Below are 23,570 nucleotides of genomic sequence, written 5' to 3' on the forward strand. Positions count from 1 at the left end.
TTATATGGAACAGCTTGCACAATATGTTTCATTCATATGTCCATCATCAAAACTTCACATTCCCTAACAAATTTAACTTGTTATACACTATCAAGTTAAAGTACACACTCATATTATACTCTATCAATTCAAAGTGAATTATATCTTTCCGCTAAATTAGGTTTGGGCATGATAAAATAGATACCACTTTATCAAATTAAAATTTTTAAAATTGATATCTTGATTTTAGTATTATGATATTTAATGTACGTTTTTTTTTTATATATATTTGATACGGTAATTGATATTTAAAGAAAATTGAAATATTTTGTGTATCTCTCTATACTGAATTAATTTGATATAATAATGATATCTTATTTTAGTAATCAAAAATCAAAATTACCTAACCAACATTTTTAATAATGTACCATTCCCATTCATTCCCTAAATCATTGGCTTAAAAGAATTCAATTAAATCATCTTCAGTGCATGTGACTCCACCACTTGAAGATTCGAATCATTTCCACCTTTTTAGTTGGAGCTACATCATCAAATGAGTCATTTTCACACAGAAGTTATGATTAGTATAAAATTAATTGTTTTGACGTTATGTTGTATTTCGACTACTTTATTTTTTTAAAATATTTTTAATTGATTAGCGAAGAAATTACTTATATTTTCTTTTGAATGTTTCACGAGTAAAGAAGAAAATTGCTTGTATTTTTTTAAAAAATATTTCTACATGTGTAATTGATTAAATGCGTATAAAATTGCTTGAACATTCTTATGAATATTTCTACATGTGTAATTGGTTAACGAAGGAATTTGCTTGTACTTTCTTTTGAATATTACTACATGTCTAAGGTGTTATTATGATATAGTTTGAATGTTTCTTGAAAAATCAAAGACAAATAAATTATAATTATGGATTTATATTGTACTAAGATATATCAAAAGCGAATTTAAGAATAACGAATCATACTGAATTAATCAATCTAGAATGATAATGATATAATATTTTTAAAAATCCAAAACCAAAATTACCTAACAAAAGTTTTTAATGCAATACTACCATGCCCACCTCTTTCCCTACGTCATCGGCTTAAATGAATTATTGAATCCACTCAAGAAATCCACTCTCTTCTTCCTCATAGCCATTCCTTAAAAATGGAAGAAATTCAAATAATTTCCACCTGTTTAGTAGCAACATCAAATGAATCAAATTCATACAAAAACACCTCAAAAATTTCTAAAATTGAAATGACACCATGGGATTTACAACTCCTCCTTCGTGATACTATCCAAAAAGGTCTCCTTTTCCACAAACCAAAACAAGAAAATAATATTGATCACTTAAAAACATCCCTTTCTCACACCTTAAACTTCTTTCCTCCCTTAGCTGGTCGTTTTTCGATCATCAAAAATACAGATGATGACACAGTTTCTTTCTTCATCAATTGTAATAACGCTGGCGTGGAATTCATTCATGCCAGCGCTCCGAAATTAACTGTATCTGCTATTCTTGATTCTACACTCGTACCAATTATGGTTCACCATCTTTTCCCACTGAATAATGTTCGAAATTTTGAATGTGTTACTAAGCCTTTGTTTGGGGTACAAATAACGGAGCTGATTGATGGTCTTTTTATTGGATGCACTATGAATCATAGCTTAGGTGATGGGACTTCTTTTTGGCATTTCTTTAATTCTTGGTCAGAAATCTCTCGTGGATTCAAAGTCATTTCTAAAATTCCAGTTTTAGAACGTTATTTTCCTGAGAAAATGAATCTTCCGATTCATCTTCCCCTGAAGACGGATGATGAGAAATTGTTAGAAAAATGTGAAGTTCCAACATTTGTGGAGAGGTTTTTTCACCTTAGTAAAGAAAGTATTGGTAGGCTCAAGGGTAAGGCCATTTCAGAAACGAATGTTAAATCAATTTCTTCTCTGCAAGCTTTTTTGGCGCATCTATGGCGCGGTGTGACTCGTTCTCGCAAAATTATTGCTGAGGAAGAAGTGTCTGTTTACTTAACCATAGGTGAGCATACACTTTTCATTTGAAATAATTGTCAAAAATACATTTGGATTCACTCTTTGCCAGTTTTACACCATAACTATACGTTGTATTCTTTTTTACACCTAGTTGAGTTGCTAGTGATAGTTTAGCTAGCCCAAGGTAACAACTAATGGTTGGCCTAACCAGCTCTGAAGTGTGTTTTAATATATACATATAGTGATAGGTCGGGTAAAAATATGGAACAATTGATAGTTGAGCTGTGAAACTCATAAAAATGTGATATTTCAATGATGTTTTCGACCATTAACTCTTTTAATCTCCTAGTTATATATTGTGAAAATGTCCAAATAAGCCATGAATTCTATAGCTGAAGTATGTCTCATCTGTTAATAATGGAGTAAAATTGGCCCAAATATGTCCTTATTCACTAATGACAAAAGTTTTTTAACTCATGGCCTTTTTTTATTAGACAAAAGGCTAAAATTTTCCCTTCAACTTTTGAAAGTAGTCAAGATTTACCCAAGCCCAAATCATTTAGAACGATGATTGATGGTAGTTGAGTAAAATATAATATGTGCAATTTCACAAAGTTAAGGGGCAAATCTGGATCATTTCACAAAGTTCAAGGGAAATTTGAGTCTCTCATGTAAAAATCTGCTATGTGTTGGAAATATTATGTTGTTGGTAAATAAAGGCATATTTGGACCAAATTTGTAATGCTAGGAGCATATTTTACCCCAACTATTGACGGATTGTCTAACTCTTTCTTTGACTGAGCACACTTGTAAAAATATGTGTCACTGTTTAAGACATACTGAAATGAGAATAGTATCACATAAATTGGAATGGAAAAAGTACTCAAGTTTGTCGACAACAGGTGCAAGATCAAGGCTAAATCCTCCTCTTCCAGAAGGGTATTTTGGAAATGCAATTCATATGAAGCAAGTAAAAGCAACTGCAGGAGAGCTACTGAAAAATGGACTAGGATGGGCTGCAATGAAAATAAACAAGATGATTGTTGCTCAAAACTTTGAAGAAGTGATGGTAAAATTCTATAAAGAGTGGGCAGAAAATCCATTTATATTCTCCAGGGACTCACAATTTGTGAGGAATAATACTAGATTGGGAATAAGTAGTTCTCCAAGATTTAATATTTATGGTAATGATTTTGGTTGGGGAAAATCAATTGGTGTGAGGAGTGGGATGGCAAATAAAAGTGATGGGATGATTACTTTATATCCTGGAGTAGAAGAAGGAAGTGTAGATATTGAAGTTTGTCTTTTGCCAGAGACTTTGCAAGCATTGGAGAATGATCAAGAATTCATGGAGGCTGTAACCAAGAATTAAAAACATTCCTTAGTTACTGGGATCAATTTTATGTTGTATTTACTTATTTAATTTTGTTAATCAGTAATAAATACTTTGAATTAAAAAAAAGTATTTATTGTTGCTCCTAAAAGCATATGCAAATATATATGGTTGCCAAGTAATAAAGTGATGATATGATCAAGTATCATTATCACAGACTTATGATCAACTATTCACAAAATTTAACTAACATTAATTATTTCTTAAACTACTATGAAAATGTAAAAATAAGTACTTAAATTGAACGAGAAAGCTCAAATTGAAATCAATGAGAGAAGTATTACAGAGTGATTGTTCCACGAACAATTTTGTTGGAGTGTATATATATATTTGAACTGACTAAGTGGTTTATCTAGTTTATTGATTAACATACAATTGGTATTAGAGCAGTTAGTGATTAGGAGGTTGTTAAAGTAGTTAGATTAGAGGGTAATATAGTCTTTACACAAGACATAAAAAGGCGGTTACCAACTCTATATGTACAATTTCAAAGTAACAGTGAAAAGGTAATCAAATGAAAATAATTTTTCTTCCTCTCTGTACTCTCAGTTGGTTCCTTCATGTGAAGTAAGAGAGCTTCAGTAGCTCATTTTCTCATTGTATCTGAGCGGGTACTTGCGTACATAAATCTCTAGTTCCAATCCTGGTTGAGATCACCATTGCTGAAGCTCGGTAGGAAGATCGGCCATGGCGGAAAGTGGAGCTACTCAAATTGGACAATCTCAGACCACACAAATAGATTACAATCATTCATTATTTCTACAGCCCAGTGATACTCCAGGTGTTGTGCTTATTGGATTGAAATTAACGGGACCAGGAAACTACACATTGTGGAGTTGTTCTCTCACAATTGCGTTGTTGGGAAAGAACAAAGTAGGATTCATTAACGGAAGTTGTTTACGAAGCTCGTATAAAGGAGATTTGGCAAAATAGTGGGCTCGTTGCAATGCTATCGTATTATCATGGATATAAGATGCACTATTGCACCGGAGCTGGTTTCGAGTATTGTATTGGCTTCTACTGCAAAGAAGGTATGGGAAGACTTCAAAGAAAGATTTGACAAATCGAATTTTACCAGAGTTTATAAATTACGGAGAGAAATTGCGACTCATACTCAAGGTAATGATTCTGTAACCACATACTTCTCAAAGATGAAAGACTGTTGGGATGAATTAGACCTGTTAATGCCTACTCCACCTACTTGTGATTGTGTAGAATCAGGTTTTTACATTGCACATTTGAACAATCAACGTTTGTTACAATTTCTTATGGGGTTAAATGAAAGTTATAGTAATATGCGAAGTGATACTGTTAAGAACTCCAATTTTATCTCTAAATTAAGCATATGCCATGGTTGTGCAAGAGGAAAGCCAGAGAATACTAGGAGTAGTAGACATCAACTGAGAATCCTTGAACCTATTTGTAGGAAAGAAACAAATTCAGAATTACAAGCAAAAGAAACCTGGTAACAATGCATATAATGCATCAGGAAATACTTGTCAAAGTTGTGGTTATAAGGGACATTTGACAAAATATTGGTTATCCAACTGACTTTCAGAGTAATAAGAAGATGCATGAGATAGAGGAAAGGAGATATACTCATCATGCTACTGCTACTACTGATGAACCAGGTCCTACTGATGGTCATTACTTGTCAAATAGCCAGTATGAACACTATAAGAAGCTCCAGGAAATGGAGAAATAGGGTTTGACTAGACCAGATGAAGCCACAAGTAGCTACTCCTCTAATATGGCAGGTATATCTGCTTTACTGTCTAGGATAGAGAGTTGTGACTGGATAGTGGATTCTGGAGCATCTTATCGTGTTACCTCTCTTCGAAAAGTTCTAAATGACTTCAAGCTTGTTGACAAAAACAAAAGTAATATAGTACAAGTGCCAACTGATAGTAAGTGCAACGTAATTCACATAGGAGACACAATAATACTGAAGAACCATACTCTTAAAAATGTCTTGTTTGTCCCAGATTTCAAGTTTATTCTGTTATTTGTCTCTAAACTGACAAAAGAGTGGTGTTGTTTAGTCAAATTCTATCCTGAGTTTTGTGTGTTTCAGGCACTTTACAGTGGTAAGGTGTTGGGGATTGGTAAAGAAAGTAATGGCTTGTATTAGTTGAATCAAGATGATTCTATTAGAGCTGGTGCAGTTTTACAGAGCTAATATTGACTTTAAAGTTTGGCATTTGAAAAAAATAAATAAAGAGACACAACGAAATTGCATGATCTGTCCACAGGAAAAACAAACCAGGTTCAAATTCCCTCAAAGTGAAAGTAAGACTAGTGTTATGTTTCAGCTCATTCGTGTGGATGTTTGGGTCCCTCCAAGGTTCCTAACTATGATAGAAAACTTTATTTTGTCACTATAGTAGATGATTTTAGCAGGCATACTTAGGTGTGTATGATACAATCTAAATCTTTCATTATTGTGCTTAATGATTTCTTGCTTAGAGTCAAAACATAATATGATACTACTGTAAAAATTCTGAGATCAGCTAATGGAACTCTTCAACTCTGGTTGTGGAAACTTGTTTTCTTCTTATGACATTATTCATCAAAGCAGCTGCCCATATACTCCATAAAAGAATAATGTTGTGGAGAGAAACACATTTTAGATATAGCAAGAGCATTAAAGTTCCAAAGTTTCATTCCTAATTGATTTTGGAGAGATTGTGTGAAGACTACAGTTTATTTGATTAACAAACTGCCTGCTCCTATTTTGAATGGTAAATCTCCTTATGAAATACTACATAACAAGCCTCCCACATTTGACCACTAGATACACTAAAAACTTGGAAACACAAGAAAAGTCACAAAACATACACCAAAATCAGTCCACAAGCTAAGATAGTCGAGGACCCCTTTTGGTGACCTCTCTCATTCAAGAACACAACAAGAACACTATGTAATAAGGTATTTAACACCTATTTTCCAGCAGCAACCCAAACTATTTTAGCAACAAGATAACAACAACAACAATGTAGTAACAATAACAACACCTCACGGGTTGGAGTACAAGAACAACAAACAAACGATTACAACAATAAAATGGATAGATAGTTAGACAAGTGAAGGTATAATCTTAAGAATCCAAGAATTTGGTGGACTCTTGGATCCTTAACACCATACTCAACACAAACCTAACTCTATGTTGACACAAGAGGGCCTTTACCTCCTCTAAACACAAACATTTCAAGCCAATGTGCAAACACAAGTGAATCCACACTTGTATCTACCCTAGTTTCGGTTGGAACTCATTCTTACAAGACTAGAGAGAGAACTTTAAGTGTTACAAGTTTCAAGTCTTAAAAATAATCAACTAAGGAGCAAAAGACCTAAAATGTTCTATTTATATTACATCTCAAATAAAAGGTGAAAAGACAAAAATGCCCTTTAATGACCAAGTGAACATTAGGCACCTATGTAGTGCCCATTATGGACGGTTATGAACATGTGCTCCTTCTCGGTTGAATTCAACAAGCTCGAAAATATGTCCACCTACAAGGTCGTACTCGTATCATCCTCTCCACCTTGAAAGGAGTTTGACCTCAAACTCATGGCTTCATCAACCTCATGGATCCTCCATAGAATCACCTCCTCATTTTCTGTTTCGAAGTTTTGAGGATTTGCCAAGGTTCCTTGAGTTCATCAAGAATGTGTTGGTGATAAAGTTGCTTGGTGTCTCCCCTAGGAAGCACATGATCATGTACCTGCATACAAGAAAAGTCGGTACTAGGCAAAATGCTAGTACCTACGTTAGTGAGAAGTAAAGGATTCCCGAGGGTAAGTCCCAAAAGTAAGGACCCCTTGTCTCTTTGCTCCTTGGTTCCGTCTCCTTCTCCTCTACTCCCACTCTTGGCCTTTCTCTTTCTCTTCTTCTTTCTATTTTCCTCCAACTCTCTCACTTGTTGGCTAACTTCGGCTACTTGTATCGGTGAGAGAGGGTAGAGCATATACCTTCAGCCATAGAGCTCCAAAGTATAGCTATTGGTTCATCCATCAAGCACGGTATCTCTATCGTATTTCCATGGTCTCCACAATAATAGGTGGGATGCTTGAATAGGAATAACATCACACAACACCTCATCAAAGTAGTTGCCTACCTTGAACTGTATCACCACTTGTCGGTTTACCTTTAGCTCACCATACTCATTTAGACATTGAGGGTTGTATGAGCTGGAATGACGGATAGTGGGAAGCCTCAAAACATCAACCAATGTACTACTAGCAATATTGGAGCAACTACCTCCATCAACAAGCATAGAACACACAACCCCTTTAATAAGGAATTTGGTGTTAAAAAGGTTTTCCCTTTGTCTAGGATCACCCAAAACCTTACTAATCATGGACTTTCTCACTAAAAATCATGGAACTTCAACCTCACCATCACATGGCCAAGAATCCTCCTACCCCTCTTCATTTGTCTTCTCGGGTTCTACCCCTTATCTACCTTGAGATTGATCATCAATTTCCTTCGGTCCAAGTACCACCTCCTCCCCAAGAAAATACAATGTCCCCTTCCTTAGAATCATATTTATCCTATTCGGACACTCACTAGCCTTGTGTCCCCTACCTTGGAATTTAAAACATTGAAATCCCTTAGAATTAGGAAAGGAATGTGGTTTACCTTCATTTCTTTGAGGGTACCTTTAGTGAGCCTTATTCTCAGCTTGGACAACCTTGGCCTCGGGTTGCTCCACTTTGGATGGATCATTTTTGTCATGGTGCCAACCCGAGGGTTATTGGACTTTGAACTTGGACCCTAGTTTTTCCTGCAACTTTCTTTCAATTTCCAATGCGGCTTGGAAGATGGCATCAAGGGTGTCAAACTTGTGAAGTGTCAAATGTGAAGCAATATCTCTATTCAACCCCACCTTGAATTGGATGATGTCATGACTCACTTGTTCCCTCTATGATCAAGTTTCAAGATGAGTTATTGGAAATCATCGTAGTAATCCACGACGCTTTTGTTTCCTTTCCTCAAGTTATACAACTTGGAAAGGAGCTCTTGATAATATCTTTCAGGTAGGTACCTTTGTCTCATGAGGTACCTTAGCCGAAACCAAGGAGGGGTCTGCCCCTCTACCAAAACGTTGCCAAAACGCTTAACATACTCCCACCATGTAGTATCATATCCCTCAAAGTGAGAAATAGCGTAGCAACTCTTCTTCTCCTCAGTAAGATCATTGACTTGGAAGACCCTCTCACATCCAGATTTCCATGTAAGAAAATCTTCGGGATCACTCTCACCCTTGAAGATTGGTAGCCCCATTTTGATGGTATTTAGTCCTACTTCACGATTTTGGTTCCCTTGTTGGTTCAATGACTAACTCTTCCTTCTCGGCCATGAACCTCCTGTAAATCAACATGTATACCCCATACCTCTTCCCCCTTCATTTAATCATCATCAAACAGTCCATATCCCTCATTTTGGATAGGTCTATTTGGTTTAAGTGGAGCTTGAAGTGGCGGGTTTAGATTTGGTGGATAATAAGGTTTTTGGTCAAGTGGAGTTTGATTTGGAGGGCTCGGGTTGTGGGGTGGTATTTGGGTTCTAAATCCTTCTTGTTGGACTTTGGTGAAGTGGTGGTTGGATTTGCCTCTCATGGTCTTGGGTGAGGGAGTATAGTGGAGTTCAGTTTGTGACATTGGAGGGTTGTCTCAGTGGATGGAACATTTGGTGCAAGGCCTCGGGAGTAGTGGTCGGGGAAATATGTTGAGGGGTGGATGGTCGACTTCTTTGACTTTCCACATCTCTAATCTCCCACTCATTGATGCCACATCCGTATCTAGTTTCTCAATACCCATATTCAACCTAGACACATCTTGGGACATAGTTTCAAGGCGAGCCAAAATGAGATTGATGACACTACTATCCATTATTTGAGCATTTGAAGCCTCGGGTTCCATTATGATGATATCAGAATTAATCCTTCAAGTTACGGTTCAACAAGTCACCAAATCAATCAACTATGTAACACACAACAATACAATAGAAAACCTACAAAACAAGACACACGTTAGTTCAAACAACCTCACTATTCTCTCACTTACGTTGTGGACTCACACTTGATGTCACAAATGTTTGCAAGTCGGCTTGTAGTTGTAGTGAGTTGAAGAGTAAGTCTACTCCATAACCGGAATGGATTCTTTGTTGGATGACTCAAGTAAGTAATGTCCGAACTTGAACCAAGAAGCACTACGATTATAAAAATGAAAAAAGCACAAAAGAAACGTAGACACAAACAATGGATTCAAAGGACTAATTGACAATCTAGTAGGAATTTACTAGTTTGTTAATTAGTTTTAGGATCAACTAATGAAACCAAGAATCAACAATTCGAAACTAGAAAATCCAAATTTGAGCTCAATATTGACGAGAACAGTAACAAGTGGTGACGTGGCAGCAAGCAATTATCTCGAGCCCACACAATTTATTCATAAATTTTGAATCTTCAACTTTCACATATTTTAGAATTGGAGGACAATTGGTTTTTGGAGGAAAAAATACAAGTCTTTGAGTCCTTTGTAAGTTTAATCTCAAAAGATGATCTTGACTTGTACTAATTTCACCAAACAAGGCTCCTTGATTTAAGGATAGTAGTTGGAAAAGTTGAAGTCAAGTCTAGGAGGTGATGGTTCAAGTTTTCTCACAAACAACTTTAGAACATTTGTCTTACAACTTTTTGGATGTATTTTTTCACTTTTTGTTGTCTTAAGTTGTAAGAATAGATGAAGAACAAGATGAACATATCAACAATCCTTCAAGAACATAACAACAACTTCTCAAAATCACAACAACAACAACACCAATCGGCTACACATGGCCAACTTCAAGTCACCACAACAATAGTCAATATTACAAGCTCAACTTTAGATCTAGACACTTTAGCGTTGGTGAGAAAGAAACCAACACTAGAAATACACTAAACAAGAAAAAATCTACTAGATCTAGTCACAAAAAACTCTTGTCCAATTCAACACCACAAGACTAAGAGTTTTGGCCAAGGTCTAACAACAACAAAATGTTTCTAACTTTGGTAAGATCTTCCCAAGATTGGTTTTGTGAGAACAAAATCAAGCCTTGAGATTTGATACCAAATGATACAATCAAAACTTGGAAACACAAGAGAAGTCACAAAACATACACCAATAGCAGTCCACAAGCTAAGATAGCCGAGGACCCCTTTTGGTGACCACTCTCGGATTCAAGAACAAAACAAGAACACTATGTAATGAGGTGTTTAACACTTATTTTTCAGAACCAACCCAAACTATTTTAGCAACAAGATAACAACAACAACAATGTAGTAACAATAACAACACCTCACGGGTTGGAGTACAAGAACAACAAACAAACGATTACAACAATAAAATGGATAGATAGTTAGACAAGTGAAGGTATAATCTTAAGAACCCAAGAATTTGGTGGAATCTTGGACCCTTAACACCATCTGCGACACAAACCTAACTGTAAGTTGACACAAGAGGGCCTTTACCTCCTCTAAACATCAACGTTTCAAGCCAGTGTGCAAACACAAGTGAATCCACACTTGTATCTACCCTAGTTTTGGTTGAACTCTCTCTCACAAGATTAGAGAGAGAACTTTAAGTGTTACAAGTTTCAAGTCTTAAAAATAATCAACTAAGAAGAAAAAGACCTAAAATGTTCTATTTAAACTACATCTCAAATAAAAGATGAAAAGACAAAAATTCCCCTCTAATGACCAAGTAAACATTAGGCACCTATGTAGTGCTCATTATGGACGGTTTTGGAGTCTCCATCACACTTAACGTGTGTACCTTCTCGGTTGGGTTCAAAAAGCTCAAAAATAAGTCCACCTATGAGGTCGTACTCGTATCATTTTATGCCCTTAACAAGATAATTTTTTGAATGTGTTGAAAGAATGAAGCATGTTGTTTTAAAGAACTAAAAGTTGGTCTTAAGAGAGCTAGTAGGTTACCTGAAAAAGGTGTTTAAGTGTAAGGGCTCATCGCTGAAAATCGTAATTGCCGATGCGGGTGTTATGATATTGTATCCTACATGGGAGGATAATAAAAATGATTAGGACATCTCACATAGGTGGATTCCTGGGGTGTGCTCACATGGGGGGTATCATTAGCTCCAAATCCTGGCGGTTACTTGGATTGGAGGCTCGATCGTCGAGTCATAGGAGGGTCCCATATAGCCCGTGGGAATACAAATCTGTAGGGTGTGCCCACTAGCTCAAAAGAATAATAAGAGTGGGTCAGTATGGCAAACTTGTTTGAAGTCTTAAAGGTATTCCCAAGTACGATTTCTTTTACTTTTATAATTATTTTTTACATCATGAAAAAATCTCTTCTATTTGTATAAAAACATGTTATTTTGAGTTGTTTCACATACCAGTACAATTGTATTGACCCCTTATATATCAGGGTCTGAGGCTTAGTCTAGGGGTTCTGCTAAGCCGTAGATTTGTCTCAGATAGAAGTGAAGTGTGCAGTTGGTGAGCCTTCTCTATTCTGGAAGGCCTATTTTATTTTAGAAATATGTTATTTATTTTGATTTAGGTCCACTGGGGTCCTTGTCCCAGTTTTCAGACAATTTTATCTATTTTCGTATGTAATAGAGATTTCGTAGACTGATTTACATGTTGTCTAGATATTGATGGAATTCCATCAGTATTGATTAAGTTGAATTTAGAGTTTGACCATGGTTTTGTAATGTCATTTATTTTTGCATTTTATCTTTGTATATGAATGGTGTATGATTGCAAGTTAGAAGGGCTCTCGGGCCTTCATGGTTTGGGATGCTCGTAATGGCCAGGGCCCAATTTTGGGTTGTGACAAACTTGGTATCAAAGCACGGTTCATGGTCCCATGTTGTTTGCAAAATCTTGTTAGGTAGAGTCTTATTTATGGGTCTGTAGCACGCCACACTTATAAGCAGGAGGCTACAAGACGTTTAGGAATATTTCACTTTTCTTCATATTCTAATTCGTGCTTTGGAGTCAGAATATTCCTCTTTCATACTCTAGTTAGTGCTATGGTTTCGTCCATATGAAATTAAAGTTATTCAAATTCTTTCATCACTCTGATATTCTTAGATATGTCTCCTTGTTGAGGTGGTTCAAGTGCAGAAGCTTAGAATCTAAATGATGTGGTCCTTTCTGATTTAGTCATAACGATTATGAGATTTTACAAGGACTTGATAGGAGTCCATAAGTACTTTAAAGATGTATTGATTTGAGCTTATACCCCTATGTACATCAATCGTGTGTTTGAGCCTGAGTTATAAAGTGTGTTCAGTCCCTTTTTAAAATTTTTGTTGCGGATGTCATGCATAAGGGGAATGATGTGTAGCATAATATTGAAACTATATTTCCACCCGAGTAGTAGTGTATGTTAAAGTGTTATGACCTATTGGTAGTGAGATTGGACCAAGAAGTTGGTGATATGAAATCAGAAGGTTAGAATTCAGAGTGAGGGGGGACTTTTGTTTTGTGTAAATAAATATATTTTTTAGTTGTATAACCATCGATCGAGGGATGATTTGTCATTTTATATTGATAGACTAATGTGGTAGTAATATTTATAGATTGTAAGGTGTTCGATAAAGTAAGTTTTTGGTTGTGATTATTATCTACTCCAGAATAGGGAAGGAGCCTAGAGTGGATAGTTATGGTGGTTATAGAAATCCCTTGTAGGTTATGAATGGAAATGTTTGGATTTGCCAATAAGTTATAAGTATAGACTCATTGTTGTTTGTGGAATTTGAAGGTAGTCTAAATGTTTGCTTGGGTAAGTAAGTATGATGTGAGAAAAAAGAATATGTAGATAAGATTGTATAGGGTTATAGTATAAGATTAAGGTTGACCATGTCTATTATGTGAATTTACTCCCTTAACCTTTTTTTCTTTAGTAGTTATAAACCAGTACTACTTGTAAGAAAGTATGTAGTAGATTTTGAGGGGTAGTAGTAATATCATGGAGGTGATTTGGTTGCAGGTAGTATCTAGGTGAAATGAGGCATTTGGGTAGAATTTTCCAATTTGATGGACTAGTATATTATGTTGCATTCTTCATTGGTGGTAAGTGATTGTTGCTAGACTATAGGCCCGAACTTTAGATGTAGAATGTGGTGGTAGGAGTAGTAGCTTGAGGTTAATGATGTATGTTTTGTGGGAATGAGATAGTAGGATTGATGTGATTTGTGAAAGAGCCTAGGTTGATAATTTATGAAAATTTAAGTGGAAATTGTGAGGTTGTGTATGCTCATGAGACTGCGTGTTGTAGGTTGATGATGATAGAGGATAGCAAAAATTCAGAGTAGCATTCTGGGAAAGCAATGCCTTTAGAATATACTTAAAAAGGGAAAGTTTAAAATTTATGTGTATAAGTGTTTTACGTACCTAGTTTGTGTTCTTAAAATTATAGTGTGGAGAATTCTGGTGAGATGTTATTCGGTGTTCATTAGAGTTAAATTGAGGAAATACTGGTAGGCAATATGAGCCTTGGGTATGATTTTACAAATTTGTTAAGTTGTAAGTTATGTGATTAGAGGTGTAATGTAAGTATTCTAAAGAGTTAAGGATTGAGTGTTAAGTGTTTGGAAGCGTGGATGTCCATGCACATAATTATGTTAGTCATAAGTTGGAGACTCTGGGTGTTAGAGAAAGTTATGATTAGCGTTCCTGAACGGATGTCCTTGAAAGAATTTAGTGTCATTGTATTAGAAATAAATAAAAAGGAGTTGTATTCATGTGTATATTGATACCCCTTTGTGATAAGGAGTGTGGATGAATACGCTCATGGGAGTAGGAGTTGTAGAGTGATGGCTATAGAGGTTAGCGAAAGTTAAGAGTTGCATTTATTTTCGAAAAGCAAGGCCTTCAGAGTATAGTTCTCCAAGGAGATTTTAGAGTTTAAGTTTTGAGGTGATGTCTCTTTTATGTTGAGAGTTGTGGCTATAAAATTGGTGAGGGGATATGTCCGTAAGTCTAGGATGGTGACTTTAATCTAAGGGGGAGATGGGGAATTAGGTTAGTTTCCAAAAATTTTCTCAATGCGGCAAGTTGCGGGGAGGAGTCATGATAAATCTGTTCCTACTCAAGCATACTCCTCCTACTTTCATTTCGGAGGTTATTCAACTAATGTCATACGATATGTGTTCAAGTCATGCCTATGCCTATGGTTCGAGTTCTCTATGGACTTATGTTTATGATTTGACCTCCAAACTAGAAGCAATTATGTCTCTCAATAATTCAGTCTTTCATGTATTCAAGCCATATGTTATGTTGTTCGTGATCAATGAAATCTATATCTCTCAGTATGCTTGGTCCTAAGACAATATGTTTCTATATTTCACCTAGTCATCCTATGTCGTGTTTAGCCAAAGTGATTAAGTTTATGCAAACTCATGGCAAATCTCAGTTCCTTAAATGAGGAGCAATCGTTTCAAGCAGAAATCTTTGTCTTAGTTGTAATGTGACACCCTGTAGCATTCTCGACTCAATACCACTCTTGGTTGCATATAAGGAGAGTTAACAACCTAGAATTTTTTTCTAATTCTCAAAAAGGACTTAGTCATATTTTAAGCTCCTAAACTTTGGTGATTTCTAAATCGATTTTTTATAAACCTTGAGGTATGGGTTTTTAAGTTGATTTATGTTCATGGGAGTAAAGGAGATGTTTTAGGAAAGTTTTGGATTTTTTGGACAACATTAGAGATGTGTTTGGATGTTGGAAATAGTGGCCCGATGCAAAATCGATGCGCCGCATCGATGATCATGTTAATGAAGCAGTGGCCCGACGCAATATCGATGAATCGCGTTGGTTGGCGCATCAGGTGCCCAATTCGTCTTACTAACTTTATGGTCCAAGAGGGTAATCCAGTTTCTTTCCCTTATTTTATCTTGATACGTGCACCAACATTTTCTCACCATGCTCTATCCTAAGAATTCATGCTATATTGTATTTCTTTCGAATGACTCTCAACTTATGATACATACACTTGATATATGGAGCACTTCGTGTCTATTTTATCATATCTTCATTTCATGTCCCTTCTTGAGTTGTGCAATAAGCATAAGTTATGGTCTAATAGTGTTACTTTCATTCATGACCTTTATGCTCGGGTCCTTAATGACCCTTTGTATGATTGTATGATGGTAGTTGTGAAAGCGTGGTGATGTGTTAGGTAGGGGAGTAGATGTTCTTGAAGGTGAAAAAAATTTGAGGTGAATTCTCGAGCTAAGGTTATAGGTGAAATGAAAAAGAAAGAGATAAACTTTTGTTGTGTGAAATAGCTAAGGAGGAGGAATATGGCGAGATCTATATAGTGGGTGTAGTAATGATTAGTCTTGAATGTTCTGGTTGCTGAAAACACAAACCTATGTGCTATATGGTTAGTACTATCTAAATTAAATCTTGAGTGTGTTTGATGGTAGAGATAGGATGAGGAAATATTCTTAAGGAGATGTACAGTATAGTGTCCTGTAGCTTAAGTTACCTACTTGTTACTCTGGGTTAGGCTTCAACATAAAAGCATTTTGCATTGGGATTCAAACTCTTGTGGTTAGTTGTGTGATGGGATAATTGTAAGTTGGAAAGTGTGAAGTATATTATTTATTGTTTAGGCTGTAGACAATTGGTGTCTCTAAGTTTAAGTCTATTCGTTGTATCTTGTAAAGTGAGGAATGCTCCTAAATCCTATGTCCCATGGAAACCTTACTTCATGATTAGTACCGATGTAAGTTAGTCCTGTTGTCACCAAATTAACTCATGCCTCATGTTGTGATGATTATGATTCATATGACTCATGTGGAAGATCATCCTTATGTAAAGTCTCATTATCCCATGTTTCATGCTTTCACGTTTCACTAGAGGTTATTATGAAGCTCGCTGGATGCCTTTGCATATTTTGTTAGGAAAAAAATGTTCTATGCGAGGTTTCGTTCTTTATTCTACACTTTCATAACTTCAACAAGTCCCTACCCATCATTCGGGGATGAATGATCCCATGGGGGAGATAATGTAATGCCCCATATTTTGAGCTAGAAATTAAACCGTCGTTTCTACATGTGTAAGCTCTAATTCCATAATTTTTATTTAAATTCATGTGTCATGATCTTTCTCCTAGTATATGAAGTGATTATGAGGTGAAAATATGTTCATAGAAATTGCCTAAAGCAAAGTTGAGCTAAGAACCTTTCATTCATCCAAAATTGGAAATTTTATTCTACAAGGGTCTACTTTGAATGTTTATAAATTTTAATAAACATATAATTTTACATCTCAAGACCCACCAAATTGTAGATAGTTGAATTAGCTTTTCAACGATACCAATTTTGCCAAAATTTGATAACCGAGCGAAAAGTTATGACATTTTTCGTGTGAGACAGTAAGCTAACGCGATGTTGACGCGACGTGTCGTCCTACGCGTTACAGAGCTATTTCACACGCTATTTCAGTTTCTAATGGTTCTAGGGGTATTTTGGTCATCCCCTCTCACCCAAATCCACCTATAACACTCGATTTCCACCCCCAAAAAGGCATAATACACTCTATAATTCAATTTTCCTCTCAAATTAAAACCCTAACTCATCCCCAAAGATCAAGAACCCATCACTAAGATCAAGAATTCGAAGAAACAGACCAAGATCTGGGTTCCATCTTTCAAATTTATAATCTAAGGTATGTGGGACTACTCTAAAAATAACTTGGGCATAAGTTTAAATGTTTTATCAAGATTAAAGATCCCCAATTATGATTTATAATGAATTATTAGATATTGTTTTAGAAAAATATGCATCATGGGATTGTTTTGATGAAAATATATGTTGTATTGAACCACTTTTCATGGAAGTTGAACTGTAACTATATATATTTGAATTCGTATGTTTGTAAAGTTTGAATGAGAGCATGAATGATCAAAATTCCCTCTTTTATCATGATATTGTCGATTTTGCTTGTTATGGGCTGTTTAAAGGCATGAACTTTCTAAATGAAAACCAATGAGCGAATTTTTGTGAAATGATCATGGTTTGATACTATTTATGACATGTTGAGCATATGTTTTCACATGGTAAATGGTTACTGTGTCAAATTAGCATCTTCCTTGGTTTTTAAGAAATTTAAAATATGAGGCGACTACCTATTGATTCTGCAATTGGGAGGAGAATGTTTTGATGAAGATGTTGAATGAAAGATTTAATGAATAACTCTCTCATATGATGTTTAAAAGTAAGGGTGGTCACTAATATGATAATAAGTGAAAAGGGCTACAAATTGATATGATGTGATTTGATTGACTTGCAAGTCAGGGTATGATGATGCCCGGTGATTATATGATACAAGATCAAACACACAACATGGATTCAAGAGATCCACAAGATAAACAACAATAGAGAATCAAAGGCCCAACTCGGTTTCTCTATGTTTTCAAGATAACAACAACAATATTCAACAAAGTAGATAGAGAATACAAGATTATAAGTACTATAGTGAATCGAAGAGGCCTCACACGGCTTCACTATGTCAACACATAAACAACAAGATTACAACAACAAGAAAGTTATGGGTACGTTAACAACTACAAGAAACCAATAGATTCAACAAGATACAAGATAAATAGTTAGACCAAATGAATGGAAAATCTTAAGAACCCAAGAATTGTTACACTCTTGGACCCTTAACACCATCCGCGACACAAACCTAACTCTACATTGACACAAGAGGGCCTTTACCTCCTCTAAACACCAATGTTTCAAGCCAATGTGCAAATACAGGTGAATCCACACTTGTATCTACCCTAGTTTTGGTTGGAACTCACTCTCACAAGATTAGAAAGAGAACTTTAAGTGTTACAAGTTTCAAGTCTTAAAAATAATCAACTATGAAGCAAAAGACCTAAAATGTTCTATTTATATTACATCTCAAATAAAAGGTGAAAAGACAAAAATGCCTCTTTAATTACCAAGTGAACATTAGGCACCTATGTAGTGCCAATTAAGGACGGTTTTGGAGTCTCCATCACACTTAACGTGTGCACCTTCTCGGTTGGGTTCAGCAGGCTCAAAAATATGTCCACCTACGAGGTTGTACTTGTATCATTATATGCCCTTAAAAAGATAATTTTTTGAATGTTTTGAAGCATGAAGCATGATGTTTTAAAGAACTAAAAATTGGGCTTTAGAGAGCTAGTAGGTTACCCGAAGAAGGCGTTTGAGTGTAAGGGCTCACCGCTGGAAATCATAATTGCCGATGCGAGTGTTATGATATTGTATCCTACATGAGAGGATAGTAAAAATGCTTAGGACATCTCACATGGGGGATTCCTGGGGTGTGCTCACATGGGGAGTATCACTAGCTCCAAATCCTGGCCGAGTCATAGGCGGGTCTTACATAGCCTGTGGGACTAAAGATCTGTAGGGTGTACTGACTAGCTTAAAAGAATAATAAGAGTGGGTCAGTGTGGCAAACTTGTTTGAAGTCTTAATGGTATGCCCAAGTATGATATTTCTTTTACTTATATAATTATATTTGACATTATGAAAAGCTCTCATCTATTGGTATAAAAACATGTTATTTTGAGTTGTTTCATATACCAGTACAATTGTATTGAGCCCCTATATTTCAGGGTCTGAGGCTTAGTCTAGGGGTACTGCTAACCCGTAGATTTGTCTCAGACAGAAGTAAAGTGTGCAGTTGGTGAGCCTTCTCTATTTTGAAAGGCCTATTTTATTTCAGACATATGTTATTTATTTTGATTTAGGTCCACTGGGGCCTTGTCCCAGTTTTCAGATAGTTTTATCTATTTTTGTATGTAATAGAGATTTCGCAAACTAATTTAGATGTTGTCTAGATGTTGATAGAATTCCTTCAGTATTGATTAAGTTGAATTCAGAGATTGACCATGGTTTCGTAATGTCGTTTATTTTTGCATTTTATCTTTGTATATGAATGGTGTATGATTGTAAGTTAGAAGGGATTTCGGGCCTTCATGGTTGGGGATGCCCGTCACGGCTGGGGCCCGTTTCGACACTACAAGAAAAATATTTATTTAAGACCAACTTTCCAGGATGACTCAATAATTTGGTCTCCAAAAGTATACTTATTAGGTCGAGATTAAATTATGGTCCTTAATATTATATTTTAATGTGAAAGTAAAAAATTTGGTCCCTAATTTTTTTCAGCTGGTCCCAATTGTTAATTGGGAGCTTTGAGAGGGGAAAAATGCCAAAATAAAATATTTAATTTCAATAAAACTTATTTACGCGCCAATTCTTTTTGTTTTAACATTACTGGAACCGCCACCCGCCCTAAAAAGAAAGAGCTCATCCTTTTGCAAAACCGCCTCTCTATAGCATATACGAGTACTGTAGTACATGATATTGTTGCCTTCAATCCTCAAAGAAAATACAGCGGATGGTCGCAAATCAAATACTATACACACCAATTTTGCACCAATTTTCCAATTGCTTCTTCAATTTTATGGGTTATTGCAGCTAATAATTTGTCCTGGTTTATCTGATCTATCGCGAATCCGAGGTATGATTTAGTTTTGGTTTTAGTAGTATTACGCTATGAATTTGTAGAACAGAGTCAAAATAGAGCGGAATTCGATATTGAAGATTCATAAGCATAGTCATTTCACGATTGTAGAGTTTAATTGGAGTCATTGCTCGTCGGAATCTATTATTGAGGTTGTAATTATTGGCTGTGTTATTTTTTTTCAAAGGAATTGCATTGCTAGTGCCGTAGGATTTACTAGTTTCTTCTAGGGTTCATAGTTCACTTCGATTTGGATTAGTAGTATTGCGCTTTGAAGTTGTAAAATGGAGTAAAAAATAGAGAGGAATTAGCTATTGAAGATTCATAAGCACAGTCTATAATTAGTACTAGCTAGATTTTCACGATTGTAGAGTTTAATTGGAGTTGTTGGTCGTTGAGGCTTTGTGTGATTCTTTTGTTAGGGAATTGCATTTTTAATGCCGTAGTGTTTACAAGTTTCTTCTAGGGTTTATAGTTCACTTTGATTTGAATGTGTTTTGGTGCTCTGATTTTTTGCTTCCACTGATTATAATGTTCATTCACAAGTCAGTGTCATGTGAATGTTTAGCATATGATTTCTTAAGGAAGGGATGGGGCTAATGGATATGTAAAAAATTTTGTGCCTATAATCATCTTGCCAGTAGCTCATACCCGTTTGTGCCTATCTTTTTGATGTTAAATCTTTACACAACATTCAGGTTTCACTTATACCAGGGGTATTATATACGCTAAAGGAATAAATCTCCCATCAGCTCCCACAGGATGCAACTATTGTGGTTCTTGTCTTAATCCAAGAATTTGTTCTTGTGCTAAACTCAATGGTTCTGATTTTCCCTATGTTCATAAATATGGTGGTAGGCGAGTACAGTGTTGCATTCGTTTGTTGGAGATGTAAGTTTAAGTTAAAGATGATTTTCATTTACCTCGGTTACTAACATCCACCTCCGCTTCTAATCCTACATGCTTACTTGCGCAGAGATTGCCTACTGTAGAGGCATGATTGTCTAGGTCTACGTGCTACTTATTTTATTATGTGGATCTTTGCACTTTGATCATCCCTTTTACATATAATAGTGCTCCTTCTATGCTTTCTGTGTATTTTTTATTTTAATAGGAATAGATATTTTTTGATCTCTTGGGATTTCTAGGGGATTTGACAAGGGTGCCTTATTTAACTGCTCCTTTTCCTCTCTTGAAAGTCCTCTGCTGACTAACTGAGAAAAATGAGGAAGGTAGTTTTATGACTGTATTTGTTTTAGGCAATAGACTAGTGGGAAATTTTTTATACCTCACTGTTCTTTCATATTGCTTTATATTTTCTTGGGCCTTATATAAAGAACATTATTATGGTTCTGTAAGCCCTGAAGTTAGGTGCAAAACATGTTAACTGCTTTGCGGAAGCCTCAGTTCGCAGGTAGTGCAGGCACCAAAACTCTTTATGGCATTGTTGCCAGTGGGTGTTATCTTGAAAGTCGTGTCACTAAACAAGAAGTAGTTCATTTTACTCTAGACTTAATTGATAATTTCTTGTTCAGAGAAACAAAAATGTTTAAGTTTCTTGACTTATTTTGAAGGTATTTTATGGTACCCGTTAGTAAGTAATTCTGATGAATAGAACAAAGAATATTTCAAGATCCCTTTTATATGAATTTTCCTTACCTGATACCTGTTTGGTTTGTCTTATAAGTTATGGCACAGACAATTTCTTGCTCATCATTTCATTATAGTTATATGAGATAGCATAATGCAATTTCTTGCTCGTTAGTTCCCTGTTTAATTTTTGTCAACTGCTGATTGAGCTTTGTTTGGTACTCGACAACAAAGCCGAGAACTTATTAATATTCTATTTGCAGTAGAATTCCTTCAACATGCCTTTTATTTTCGGTATATTTTTCTTTGTAGACTTATCGAGCCAAAGGCTGGTGTTTTTGAGTGTGGTCTGAATTGTGGGTGCGGACCTGCCTATGTCAACCGCACTTTTCAGAAAGGATTGAGATATCGTCTTGAGGTTCTTTCACTTGTTCGTTAGCCAGAGTTCTATTCATATGATGCTGCATATTCATTTCTGAGGTTGTTTCTATATCAACGGGCAGGTTTTTCGTACTCCAAACAAGGGATGGGGTGTGAGATTATGGGATTATATTCCTTATGTAGCAACCATATGTGAATACATTGGTCTTTTGAAGAAGACAGATCAGATTGACCCTGCAGCAGATAAAAATTATGTTTTTGACATTGATTGCTTGCAAACAATGAAAGGGCTTGATGGGAGGGAGGCAAGTATCCTGTTATTTTATCGCCCAAATTTCCATTTCTTGTTCTCTTATGTCATATACAGGTCTTCTAGGTTTAGCCGAAGGCCGCCTCCAAAACTACTATTTTCTCCTGGACTTGATATAAGATCTAGCTGTGTACAAATTATCCAACTTTTGCACTCTCTGATAGTTTTGGCTGTTGCAGTTTTCCCAGAGATCAGGCATCATGACAATAGCGCAATTCTCCCATTTGGGCTTTGGATTCTTTGTTTTGTTTTCTTATCCACTTTATTTTCTTTTGTTGTTCTACAGAGACGGCTGGGTGAGGTTTCTTTGCTGGGAAACTGACCGAAGGATGTTGAGAAGACATTTGATGGAGGGTCAGAGTATTGCATTGATGCTGTCTCTGTTGGAAATTTTTCGAGGTTTATTAATCATAGGGCCTAGGTAGTCGGATAAAGCCAACAAGACATCTATATTAATAGTATTAGTTAATAGAGAATGTCAATTTTCTTTTTTCCATGAAGTATTTGTGTAAACAATGACATGACTAATGTGTGTGTGTATATATATATATATGGTGTTTATGTGTATATATGAAAGCAAATAATGGTAATTTTAGAGACCAATTGTCCCTTCTCTATTGAGTGTATTTCTTGTATTTCTCATTGCTAAAGAATAATTTAGGACCAATTATTTCTTGTCCCTAAAAGATAATTTAGGACCAGGTAGTTAGTCTATTTGAGACGAGATATATCGTCGCTAAAAGATAATTATGACCAAGTAGTTAGTCTATTTTGGACGATATATTTCGTCCCTAAAAGATAATTATGACCAAGTAGTTAGTCTATTTGGAACAAGACGTGACCAGTTTTTTTTCGTTCCAAAAGACCAATTGGGATGAGATTTGGACTTTTTGGGACCAGATTTCTCTTTCTTATAGGCTATTTTTCTTGTAGTGCGGGTCGTGACAATTGGCATGGATTGCATTCCTTTATTATCTCTATTTGTATGCCCAGATAATGCCTTATGAGTTTATTTCCATGTTTGTCTTATGGAATTTTAGCGGATCAACTTTAGTTTTTTGATTTCTCCATGATAAGATGGAGTGGATGAGACTTAGGTGATTTTCCTCCTAGTTTGGAGTTGATTGAATGTGTAAAATGGTTAAGGAATGTTATTTTTGGGTTTGGAGTTGGTTTTATGACTTATGTATTGGTTTTCTTTTGGCTTGGATGAGCCTTTGTTAATTTATATGGATATAAAGATGGTATCAGCATGATGTGATTCAGATGTGCGTGCATCATCCTTTCCAGTTCAGTTGGAGGCTAGTTAGCAGTTAAGTTTAGTTGGTTATTTTGGAAGTAGAATGAGAGTATTGGTTGAAAAAGGGGTACCTA

At 35.7% G+C, this 23,570-nt stretch overlaps 2 protein-coding genes across 6 annotated transcripts; both read left to right on the top strand.

Moving 5' to 3' along the window:
• Positions 1-1,063: 1,063 nt before the first annotated feature.
• On the top strand, positions 1,064-3,533 carry LOC107857392 (uncharacterized acetyltransferase At3g50280). The gene is made up of 2 exons (XM_016702273.2): positions 1,064-2,017; positions 2,874-3,533. Exons 1-2 carry the CDS (start codon positions 1,147-1,149, stop codon positions 3,341-3,343), a joined length of 1,341 nt encoding a protein of 446 aa, XP_016557759.1. The 5' UTR covers positions 1,064-1,146; the 3' UTR covers positions 3,344-3,533.
• Positions 3,534-19,659: 16,126 nt separating this feature from the next.
• On the top strand, positions 19,660-22,809 carry LOC124889428 (histone-lysine N-methyltransferase, H3 lysine-9 specific SUVH4-like). Of its 5 annotated transcripts, none has more exons than XM_047401131.1 (5): positions 19,660-19,912; positions 20,614-20,806; positions 21,818-21,923; positions 22,009-22,191; positions 22,483-22,809. In XM_047401131.1, exons 1-5 carry the CDS (start codon positions 19,750-19,752, stop codon positions 22,516-22,518), a joined length of 681 nt encoding a protein of 226 aa, XP_047257087.1. In that variant the 5' UTR covers positions 19,660-19,749; the 3' UTR covers positions 22,519-22,809. The 5 variants fall into 5 exon arrangements, 4 of the variants coding, with proteins under 4 accessions (XP_047257087.1, XP_047257088.1, XP_047257085.1 ...); XM_047401132.1 differs by having other exon boundaries at positions 20,614-20,773; XM_047401129.1 differs by having other exon boundaries at positions 22,009-22,809.
• The last annotated feature ends 761 nt before the right edge of the window (positions 22,810-23,570 follow it).

This window comes from Capsicum annuum, chromosome 1 (genome assembly GCF_002878395.1).
Source record: "Capsicum annuum cultivar UCD-10X-F1 chromosome 1, UCD10Xv1.1, whole genome shotgun sequence".
NCBI classification, from domain to species: domain Eukaryota; kingdom Viridiplantae; phylum Streptophyta; class Magnoliopsida; order Solanales; family Solanaceae; genus Capsicum; species Capsicum annuum.